General features: G+C 41.1%; 1 protein-coding gene across 4 annotated transcripts in view; it reads right to left on the bottom strand.

Annotated features, from left to right (window-relative positions):
• Window positions 1-636: 636 nt before the first annotated feature.
• Window positions 637-11,388, bottom strand: part of GHITM (growth hormone inducible transmembrane protein) — a 47,068-nt gene continuing 36,316 nt past the window's right edge. Inside the window, exons 1-9 of one of the 4 annotated variants that reach the window (XM_042033223.1) lie at window positions 10,792-10,890; window positions 9,264-9,423; window positions 7,643-7,742; window positions 7,304-7,415; window positions 5,896-6,037; window positions 4,743-4,851; window positions 3,459-3,647; window positions 2,719-2,890; window positions 637-1,894 (exon numbers count right to left, since the gene is read on the bottom strand). In XM_042033223.1, coding sequence (XP_041889157.1) covers window positions 1,807-1,894; window positions 2,719-2,890; window positions 3,459-3,647; window positions 4,743-4,851; window positions 5,896-6,037; window positions 7,304-7,415; window positions 7,643-7,742; window positions 9,264-9,392 — 1,041 coding nt within the window. In that variant the 5' untranslated portion in view covers window positions 9,393-9,423; window positions 10,792-10,890 and the 3' untranslated portion in view covers window positions 637-1,806. Of the gene's footprint in view, window positions 1,895-2,718; window positions 2,891-3,458; window positions 3,648-4,742; window positions 4,852-5,895; window positions 6,038-7,303; window positions 7,416-7,642; window positions 7,743-9,263; window positions 9,428-10,212; window positions 10,232-10,790; window positions 10,891-11,388 lie in introns of those variants that run through there. The other 3 variants (XM_042033224.1, XM_042033226.1, XM_042033225.1) reach the window with 3 other exon arrangements.

The following is an 11,388-nucleotide window of genomic DNA, read 5'->3' as shown; positions in this document are numbered from 1 at the left end:
AATGTAGACAAAAGGTCTTTAGTAACAAGCACAAATGTTCAAATTTTCAGACAGCTCCCTGTAGATTTCAGAATTTGAGGACAAGCACACTGCTGTGTTCAGCTACAGTAACAGTATTTAGAAATTACGGGTATCAAATTGCTTAAAAAGATAAAACTCTCTGAACAGGCTACTTACAACTGACATGATCCACCAGAGATTTCTTCCTTCTAAGGACTAAAGATGTCCCTCCAGCTGTAATAGTGCCAGGAACTAGACTGTGTTTATAATCTTTGGGCACAAAGGAGCTGCAACAAGGTTCTTCACAATCCACTCTTTCTTCCCTCTGTTTCAAGAGTCAAAAAGTACTACAGTGTGTGACAGACATAAAAGCAGCATTGGCTGCAACAGTGGCCAACAGGTTACACCAACAGAACAATTCCAAGTATACTCACTATCCTCCAACTGGGAAATGCCCCCAAAAAGGTGCTAGCCAGTGAAACTGAGCATCATCTTTGCAGATTTTTTCACAGAAGAATATATACGCTCTTACAAAGGAAATTGTAACCATAACCAAGAAAATATTTGTACTACTCTTCACCAAGTTTTTAGTTGCAGAAAAAAATATTTCTGTTAACACAGGGAAAGTCAAAGTAGTCAGCTTATGAGGCTAGAATTTTATTGTTCATAGGTCAATACATAAACATAGCATATTTACCAGAAACTGAAAATCTGAGCTGTTGACATTAGGTCAAAATCTTCTTGGCCCAAGAACTCACCTTTTATTCCAACATATAGCAATAGAATTTGTAAAGTATAAATTTCTTACTGTTAAACCAATTTCACTGATAGGGAACATATCTTTTAGACCAAGTTTAACATATAAATTTGGAGAAGAGTTAAACAGACTAAAGCACACAACAATATGGCAAATTTATGATCCTGGGGTTTACAGCATGCCATCCTCAGTTCCCAGTTTCTGTGCCAATTGTACAAGCTTCCAAGAGACGACCATTAGGAGCTCTCTTGAAGGAGAGACCTTCATCCACAATACAGAAATTAAGCCACCAGAATAAAGACACAGCTATATTGCCACTCAACAGTTTTATACATCTAGTATCAAAATAAGCTAGCTATTATAGCCAGTCAACATTAAAGCAAGGAATTCTCATGTCTTTCTCCAGAAAGAGACTGAAGTTCATATGGGACAAATGCTGCATAGTTCCCACATCTTGTCTCCTTTAGACTTTTTGGTCAGCTAACCTGTCAAATCCAATGCATTTCTGACAACTACTTAAACCTTTCTGAAATTTCTGCCCAGGCCAAAGTCATGATTGCATTTAGTGCCATATGCAATTTACTCAGTTCTTCTGAAGATGTCACTGAAATAAAATTCATGAAACTTAACTGAAAATTGATGCATCTAAGCAACATCCCATGAAGTAGCTTGTGCCCCTATCTGCCAATGGGATACCAGCTCAAAAATGACTTCCTTTACTATGCAACAACAGTAAAAAAAAAAAAAAAAAAAAGTAAGAGTTGAACTGCCATCAAACCCATTAAAAAGCAAATAGGACTATTTTATTCATATATTAAAAATAATTTACTTTCCCAAAATAATGTAACAATTAGAAGCAATTCAGACTATTTTAAACACAGAGCTGGAAAGTGTTTGAAGAAAAACTAAAGACTGAATCACATTGCACTGAACCAATATGCTGAAATGCTTTAAAATTCTCACTTGGAGCATTACTGCTTTAACCATGAATGTTTATTTAATATGTGCACTAGGTAGGTTGTCAATCAGTTGCAAAGGTGAGTCTCTGTTTACTTTTTCCTGCCACCTCCACCACCTGCAAGCATGGTGGCCACACGAATGAAGATGTTCAGTGTATCGGTGTAGATACCCATGCATCTAGGAAACAAGAAATCACAGTTAGTACTGTTCAACAGACAGAATTATTTGGTGTTTCACACCATTATACTTCATTTTAAGAGCCTGCATGAACCATCTGTAACAAAAACCAGCTATGACTGTCCTCAGTGCTTTGTATGTCAAAGAACACCTGTACTTTTTTCTACCACCTCTGCCAGCAACAGCTATTTACAGAAATCCTAACAGACAGTATACTGATCTCATACAGGAGCCTCTGCTCTTATAATGAACTTTGATCTGTTTATCTCCAAGAATTTTGAAGAAGGTGGGTATTATTCTAAATTAATTAGACTAAAACAGAACCAAGGAGGTAAGAATTCACCTAGAATCAGACAGACATGTATAAAAAAGTTACTTATTAGACTTGGTCTTTACTGAGAGTCAATCCTTCCATCCCTATCTATCACACCATTGCAGCTTTTTTATTTAGTGCCAAAGACTAATAAATATTAAATGACTATGGAAAGGTTAACTTTTTTTTGTCTCAACTGATGCTGACAGTTATTTTCAGAAAGCAGCTATAAATTCTGCCAGCAGTGCTTTAGAAAACAAAAATACTTTTTAGAATGTACTGCTGGAGGCATGTGACACCACACACTCAATTCTGTTTCTCACAACAATTTCAGTTTTAACTTCAGTAGCTATTTTCTAATTGTTGTTTTCAAACCCTGTGATTTTTCACATTTAACAGCAATACACTTTTGAACAATAAACAAAAGGCTATTTTTAAAGCATACTTCAATCTAACTTGAGGGAAATTCTTACCCAGACACTGAGCTCAGCTGTGCTAACAGAACACTTACGCATTGATGGGGTCGTATTTAGTCACTCCGTAAAAGGGCAGAGTTTCTGCCCGTTTGACCACCAGCTGTGTATCATAGAGCAGGAACATGCTGAAGAGCACCAGGCCACCATAGACTGCTACCGAATACAAGCCAGCGCCAAAAGCAGAGGTGGGAGGCAAGAACATGGATCCTGGAGAGGAATGCACAGTAGTGTTAAAGGTAACTGTGTGTATCTGCTACTCTGAGTCAGGTCAAACTTCAGTCACTGGAGCACACATTTTTCAGTAAGCAATCCATTCTCACTTTGTGGTATGTTTTTGATACCAAGAGTTTTAGCATGCACACTGAAGATATCACATACACAACGTGATCCAGTAATTTTGAACACCCTAGGGGAACTGTGTATTTTTCTTCAGGTGAAAGAACCTGTGACTACACCAATGTCTCAAAACACATGAAGAAAAACAAGTGGATCAAGAACCAAGATCACATTTACTGCCTTCCATACTGACTGGCAGTAACTAAAATACAAGGCACCGCTATCGGCCGTTTGTCAGATTAACATCTGCAAGAACCGTAACTTCACATTTGTTTTCAAGAACAAATATGACAGTATTTTCTGCTGTGCTGGAGTAGCAAGGACTATATTTAAGGCAAATCTTAACTATACAGACCAGCCTGCAACTAACTGTGAATTGCACCTTAGTAGCTTAACTGTAAAAACTACTTTGTATGACAGTACTGAAACAGTATCTTACCGATTGAAGAGGCAATAACAAAGCCTAAGCCTATGCCAAGTGGTCCTCCCATGTTCAGGAATTTTTCACTTGGAGCACACATGGCCACAGTTGAGAGCCCCCCGACGATTCCAGCAGTGTACCAGGCAGCTCTGATCAGCAGAGGACCCCCAAGGAAGGCCAGAGGAGCCACCACTGCACCCAGGACACCTAGGCAAAGGAAAACAGAACACATATAAGACTCGGAACACCACATGCCAAACCCACTTGATTATTTCATCTCCAATCAGATGGCATGGCTCAAACTGATCCACGCACGACAAAACACCAATGCACTTGATTGTGCTCTTATCTAGAAGGGAGCACAATAAATAAGCAACCTTAAATTCCACTATGTACTTTTATTTAGCACTGGAATACTTCAGGGAGCTCATCTTGGGAAAAAATGACTAACAAAAGTCAATGTACTGATTGTTTCAAAACAGAGCTGGTAAGAAGAGATACTTAGCACAGACTAATCAACTACAAAATGGCATTAGGAGCATGCAACACTGAAAAGCAGGACAGATTTCTGATTCAACAATTGCTTAGGCAAGTAAGTAGTTTTTTGCTAGAGTCTCGTAGGAAATGTCTATCTAGCCATTAATATCACATTAGGTTGTTTCACTTAATAACAATCACTACAATAAACATAACTTCTTCTTGCCAGACATGTTAGCTCTGGAGAGGCAAATATGATTCCAGTGCCCAACATCCACGTGTCTTTTCTGAACTACAAAATATTTCTGGCAAAAAAGTTTTGAAAAATGAGAGCCACTGTTACCTGAATTAGCTATTGTTAGTGAGAAATTTATCTGTGCTCACAGTTTAAATACCTGAGGGACAGACATCAGAAGTAAACTGATACTAAAATCTTTTTTTCTAGTCAGGTTTTCAAATACTTCCTATCCTGCACAGCTGAAGAATGGTTACTGTAGGCAAGAGTGCTTGCAGAAGCTGTAGTATTAGCAGGCAGTCACAAAACCAAAGCAGTTATGAAAACATCTAGTTCTACCCAATGTGGAGTATACATACCTCAAATTTAACTTGAGCATGACTTTTAGATTATGAAAAACATTAGAGTTCTGTTAAGGACACTTAAGACATCTTTCCCTGACATTCAGGAGTTCTCGTTGATCTCTGAAAAATCTCAACTCTCCTATAGCAATACATAAAAATTTACTTTAAAGCCAAAGTTTTGTTAAAGCAAGCATCTGGTCACACTGAAGCACAGACAACTCTACAACAAACACTAAAGCCACATACCTGAATGCATCATCCACGCTGCATGTTTAGCTACTGGATTATCTTCATAGGATATGGACCTGACCAACATTCCAGCACCAATCATAGCTGCAAAGGTTGCACCAATTGCCTGAAGAAACAGCATTACAGAGCTCAAGTTGGCATATGGACATATGGCCTCCATTCTAATCTCCTAGTGTAAAAGTCAACACTGGAATTCTGAAAACAGCAACCTAATCACAGTTGGGAGTATTCACTGATTTTACTCCTGTAAGGTTACAGTCAAATCTTTGCAGATCTTAGCTTGCAGTAATTTTCATTTTATTTTTACCCAGTTTTCTAGAAATCCAAATTTAATGGTTAAGTTGGCAACAATCTCTTGGCTGTGTAAAGTAAGAGAAGGAAAACCCATAGTTCTGCCCCTCACTCTCATGAAGGCACCTAAAATGTGTTAGCCTTCCTTCTTTTCTTGTATGTTTCTCCACCCAAGGCCAACACCTAGTTTACAGGCTTTTGCTACCAATGATTTTTTTAACCTCACTGCCTCTTCTTACTGATGATTTCAAGCAGAATCATCCAGCATCTACCAAACTGGTCAGAATTGTACAACTTTTATCACCAATGATGCTTTATAAATCTCCCTAAGTTATGTAGGTGTTGGCATTTAACTGTTACTGTTTCACTCCACTTAACACACTGAATATGTACTAAACCCACCAATGTTGTTTCATCCCTGGCAAACAGTAGACAGCTTTCAAAGAGCTATATAGGAGAGCACAGGGAGGAGTAAGAATGCACAGGGACCTCCGTTTCTACTTACAGACAGCAACAGAAACTGTGCCATTAGCTTTAGGTAGCTATTTCTAAGAGGTTCTTACTTCCATATATACAGCTGTTAAGGATAGCACAGCGGTTTTTTTGTCATGTAGTTTGTCTTTGACAAACCATCAAAGTAGTATAGAAAAAGGATGTTAGAATGTGACTAGAATCCAACTCTTACATCACAAAGTATCATTAGGATACCTGAATAGTCTTTATGGATAAGGATGCTAATGTAGGGTAAAGTTTGCCTTACTTTCCACCAAGTAGTTTACATTTTGCATTTTTTTTATACCAACCATTACATTAGGGGGCATTTCTCAATAAATACTTTTGTTTTTATAACAAAGCTTACCAGCCAGGAGCCCTTTGTCATGAGGTTCATGAGTGCAGGAGATCTGCTCACTGCTGCAGCAGACAGAGCTGTCATGCCAATGCTGCCCGCAAAGTACATGTACGTAGACTGAATTCTGTCCTTCACATACTGTGGCCAAATACTGAAAAATAAGCAGTCATACAGAGCTGTGCAGTTACCAGGTTCAGGATGGAGAGCAGCTAAAAACACAGTCAAGCTGTTAAATGCATTTGTAGCTATGGATATAAGGGAGATTTCATAATAGTGTGTCTAGCAACTTCTGCCACGAGTTTAAAATGGGGACTGAACTTGTCAATCTTGCTGGTTTAGTCTAATGTTAACTCAGTAGAAACACTAAAAATGATAAATAATGCTAACTATAATTCAATTTGAAGGAAGAAGCACGCATTGAAAACAGAATAATGAATGCTTTTAACTACAGAAAAAATCTCTTCTCACCAGAAGAGACTGGTGTTTAAATAGAACAAACTGGTTTCAGGAAAAAGGTCTACAGAATATGTACGGGCAGCCTGCTGAGCAGCTCACAAATTGCTGAGTCACAGTGCACATGATTATCTGACACCACAGGACACAAATGTCATTTTGAGAGCTCTAACAATAGCAACAGACCTGGACATAAGTGAGTCTCTGCAGTATCATTTGCTCACACTACAGACAAAAAACTTCTCTGTTAATGCTAGATTTAAACATAGTCCACACATTTTTTCCCATTTCACTCTTTTGACCTGTTATTCAAACCTCGTGGAGAAAAAAAATTAGACACAGCTCTATGACAAGCTTCTCATAGACACAAATAGCACACACAGTAGAAATGCAGACAGCCACTTCCAAATACAAATGCAAAATAAAGTAAAATGTCTCCAACACACATTTCTCCCAAGCCCATGCTTATTACTACCCATCTTTTAAGTCTAAGTATAGTTTTGCCATCAGCCAGGTTTTTTTTGACCAAAAAGCAATTCACCAAAATTTTAAGAAGAACATGTTTGTCAAAGCTTAAGCCAAGATACTGTGTTTAATGAAAACTTTTTCCAACAGCTGTATTAAAGTTTAATGAGCAGTCTTACAGGAACACTGGGGAAACTGGTCTCAGCAATGCTTTTCAGAAGACCACACTTCCTAAGTTATCTAGAGCACACCTCGTAAGACAGATTCATATACTCTTTGTGTAAGATTTAGCAAAACAAACTCACTCAGGTTACTATCCATTTAAGGCCGAATAATTCTAATTTTGCTTTAAAAACCTGCAGAAACATAGGTGGGGGGGTCTTCTCTTCACAGCTTAGAAAAGCATAAGCTGAGTGTACACTGGGTGATAGCAGCTAAAGAAGAGACAGATAAAGAGGAGGAGATTTGCTTCATTAGAGAAGTAAGCCATCTTACTTACGCAGCTCTTTCGATAGCTCCAATCTCACTGGACATGCCCATCCCATAGTAGCAGAGGGCTCCCAGGCCAACAGCAGCCCCTCCAGCAACAATGAATTTCCCCAGGCGATCAGCTGTATAAAGAAATAAAAAACACTCTCATTTAGGCTCCTCCTTGGATAGTTAACAACATCCTCATGTGAATTTTGATCTATCTGCAAGAGCTGATCCATGTTAGTCTTTTTCTTAAAGTTCCACTTTAATTTCAAGTCAGTTTCAACGGTATGAAGGAAACATGCCTTCGAGGAAGTTTTAAGTTAAGTTTCAAAGATTCTCAATATTTAAAGCAGAGCTACTCAACCTTTAAGTGCAGTTTCTGCAGATGGCTCAAATGCTGCTTCTTTCACTTCCTGGCCGAGTTTTCCACGCCTTGCACCCGTTCTTACTCTGGTGGCATAACTCTGTTAAATTCAGAAATAACTTAAGAAACATATAATGAAATAAAATAGAAGATATTCTTATCAACTTACTTGCTACACTTAAAATTGTTAATTAATCTTTTATTAATCTGTGCTTACTTTCATATACACGAAGCAACTGTGCTCAAGGAAAACAAGTGAACATCCAAGTTTAGGAATCTTAGTGAAAAACATCCACATATTCTAGAAGTACAGAACCAGTGTAGTGAATTCCAGGAGCTGGAATTTTCAGCCTGCATTTCTTCTACTCTAGTCCCACCATACTAAACACTGCCACAAGCCTTTTTGTTAAATATGAAAACATAACCTTTACTTTTTTAGTTTGTAATAAAGGATTTTGTTTCCTATGTTAAAACACTCTTCATGCAAACACTTTAATGTAAAAAAATATTCTTGCACAATACTTATGCTCTACAGACACTACAGCTGGAAAAGCAGCACAATTTTTTTTGCTTTCAAGTCTAAGATGGATTTATAGAACAAACCTTGAATAAAGGCCTAGAAACTCAAGGTTTTTAAGGCTGACAAGCTCCAAGTAATTATAGTATTCTACTCAAAGTCTTAGTGAGTTGTAAGAGCAACACAGAATACACTCATATTTAACTCCAAGAACAACTTTTGAAGTCTTCTGACAATTTTTTACAGGATTTTTTAAACTAAAATTGCATCTGAGCAGCCAAGGACTCACATCAAGCTGTGAGTTTGTTTCAACACTAAAACACAAAACCTACAAGCATTACTCTCATCAGCCATTAGAGCACTACAGTTCAGGAGGTTTACCAGAGCCCTTCAGTTTGGTTGTGTTTAGCAACTAATGAAATCCAGCCCAATGCTAGAAAACTTACACAAAAAACCCTCAATGCACCTACGAGCTTAAAATGCTTAAGAGGAAAACACAAAGGAGGTGAAGAATTGCCACTAGCACTTCCATCACAGAGACAGAAGAGCAACAACAGCCCCTAACAGTTGTAAGTTGCAGGTCTGTGACTTCCTCTCTCAATGAAGAATAAACAGTGTCTCAGGATAACGACAGTCTGGTTTTTAAAAAAGTTGGTTAGACCTGTGATTGTCCTGCCATAGCTCAGAAATTGCTCTAACCTAGGTTACAGCTCTAAACACACACTGGGACTAAAACAATTGAAAAGTGTTTATCTTAATGTTATAGTTAAGACTCTAATTTGGGAAGAGGGAGACAGGACAAGAATTTCTGTTCCTCCCACCTTACTTAGTAAGGCCTGTCCATCCCTAACTACCTCTTTTAAGCTCTTTTGCCCATTAATTTCCAAGACACAGGTCAGTCATTGGAACAGAAGATTTCACTTCAATTGCTCTAAAACCCCTGAGCAACATTCTTCCTTCAGTAAATTAGAGCAGGTACCTCAAACAAGCAGAAGGCTCATGCTCATTTACAGCAGGTACTCCACACAAAGTGATTCTTTTGGCAATACACTCAACCCTTTAAAATACGTGCAGTCAGGGCCATCAGAAAGAGAATTACCTTACCTGGCTAGGCTGCCACAGCCTGTATGCTTTTATAGTGGAGCTCCTCAAGGCTGGGGGAGCCTGAGTAATGGTGGGGCGGATAGTCTGGCATGGCAGTGCCCTCAGGCACACCAGCCTGGCAGCCAGCATGGTTGCTGAGATAACTTAACACACTGTGTTCCTGCAAATGCACAAGAAAATGTGGTTTACTGTTTTGTTACAGGGTTTTCAGACAAGGTACACTTACTACTCATTCTCAACTACAATAAAAGTACTAAAAAATCCCAAACAAACAAAAACTTGTAGTAAAATCAGTTTTATCGCTAAAGTACTATAATAGAAGGCAGAACCTTCTTAAATACACTATTTAACCTTGCTTTACCTGTGTGTCTCCCAGTTTCATCAGAGACTCCTCTCTCACAATTTACTCAAAAAGAGGAGAACATGCCACTTTTCATACATATGAATTAAATCAACACCCTTTACATACTTACATTTGAGTTACTTTAGCAACTAACCTTCTTTTTGAGACACAACACTGCATGACTACTCTGCTCTCCAAACTTACTTAAACTCTATCTAAGCCTAAACCCAAATGAGCAAACAGCACAATATACGTGGTGGGAAAACACTTGGAGAGAGATTGTAAGCCATGCTTTAAAGAATCGGTTAGCTTTATGGGCACAGCATTCAGTCAGGGTCACAGCCCAGAACACAAGCTCAGGTCGTCCTGAGCAAAGAGAACAGTGACATCACTCAAGGGTAAATGGGCAGCACCAGCAGAACCAGCCTGCGTGTTCCACTGGGAGCACGAAAACTGCCAGCTCACTGCCACAAATGGTGCACGTAATACGAAAAACCCCAAGGCCTTGGAGGCACGTGTACTTTAACTACAATTACACACAACCCCTCATCTCACAGAACACCCCAACTACCAGTGCCTTTTTTCAAACGACCGCTCATTCCTTACGTGTGCAGTGTCCAATAGAACCTAAGAGTATTCTAAAGAAAAGCAAATTCAAGCACGGGTGAGAAACAAGCACGCACAGCGCTGCTCAGCTCGCATTAATCACAGAAGAGCGACAGAGAACATAATCCGGCTGCTAAGAAGTCACTTTGCTCTGCGGCGCAGTTACGAAATGCTGCTTTTGTAACTGAAAGTAGTTTAGGAGGTACATTCTGATTGTGCCACTAAACGCAGCTCTTCCACTGGGATGACACGGCCTGCAGGAACTGACAGGGCCAACTCAGTGATTGTAACTTTTCTGTCTAGAAACTAGTACTTAGAGCAAGGTAACTTCAAGCGCTTCGTCAAGAGCAAGGAGGGCAGAGACCCGAGAGCTAAAACCAGAACAACACTCCCACATATTAACTAGCAAATGCGTAACGTAGCGCTGCAGAGTCACTGCCGCACCACAGCACGCGGAAACCCCTCCCAGCCCCGGCAGGGCGGCGGCGACGGTCGGTGACCACCTCAGCCCGGACCAGGCCCGCTCCCATTTTCAGCCCACGCCCGGCCAGCGGCTCCAGCCCCACCCCAGCCCCGCACCTGGCCCGGGCCGGCCCCGCGCAGTCCCCGCAGCCTCCTGCGCGCTCGGCCCCGCTGCGCCCGGCCCCCGGCAGCGGAAGTGACGCCAGGCCGCCCCGCGCGCCCCCGCGACTGGCTCGCTCCCGCCACGTGACCCCGGGGCCCGCGGGCGCCATTGGCCGGCGGGGGCGGTGACGCGGCGCGCGGCGGCCATCTTTGGCCAGGGCAGCGAAGGTTCTGGAAGGCCGCGGTTGGCTGGGCCGGCAGGGGGCGCGCGCGCGGGGCCGGGGGTACGGGGATGGACGGGGGCTCAGTGGGAGAGGAGCAGTGGAGCAGTGTAGGGGTGTGGGAGAGTGAGAGAGGAGCAGTGTACGGGTGTGAGAGAGTGAGAGAGGAGCAGTGGAGCAGTGTACGGGTGTGGGAGAGTGAGAGAGGAGCAGTGGAGCAGTGTACGGGTGTGAGAGAGTGAGAGAGGAGCAGTGTATGGGTGTGACACGGCAGTGAGAGGAGCAGTGGAGCAGTGTATGGGTGTGACACGGCAGTGAGAGAGGAGCAGTGGAGCAGTGTATGGGTGTGACACGGCAGAGAGAGGAGCAGTGTATGGGTGTGACACGGCAG

Source organism: Corvus kubaryi, unplaced genomic scaffold (genome assembly GCF_017639235.1).
Source record: "Corvus kubaryi isolate FWS band 111438036 unplaced genomic scaffold, C.kubaryi_AGA036_p1.0 37357, whole genome shotgun sequence".
Classification (NCBI taxonomy): Eukaryota; Metazoa; Chordata; class Aves; order Passeriformes; family Corvidae; genus Corvus; species Corvus kubaryi.
This window is presented reverse-complemented; position numbering and strand designations above follow the sequence as displayed.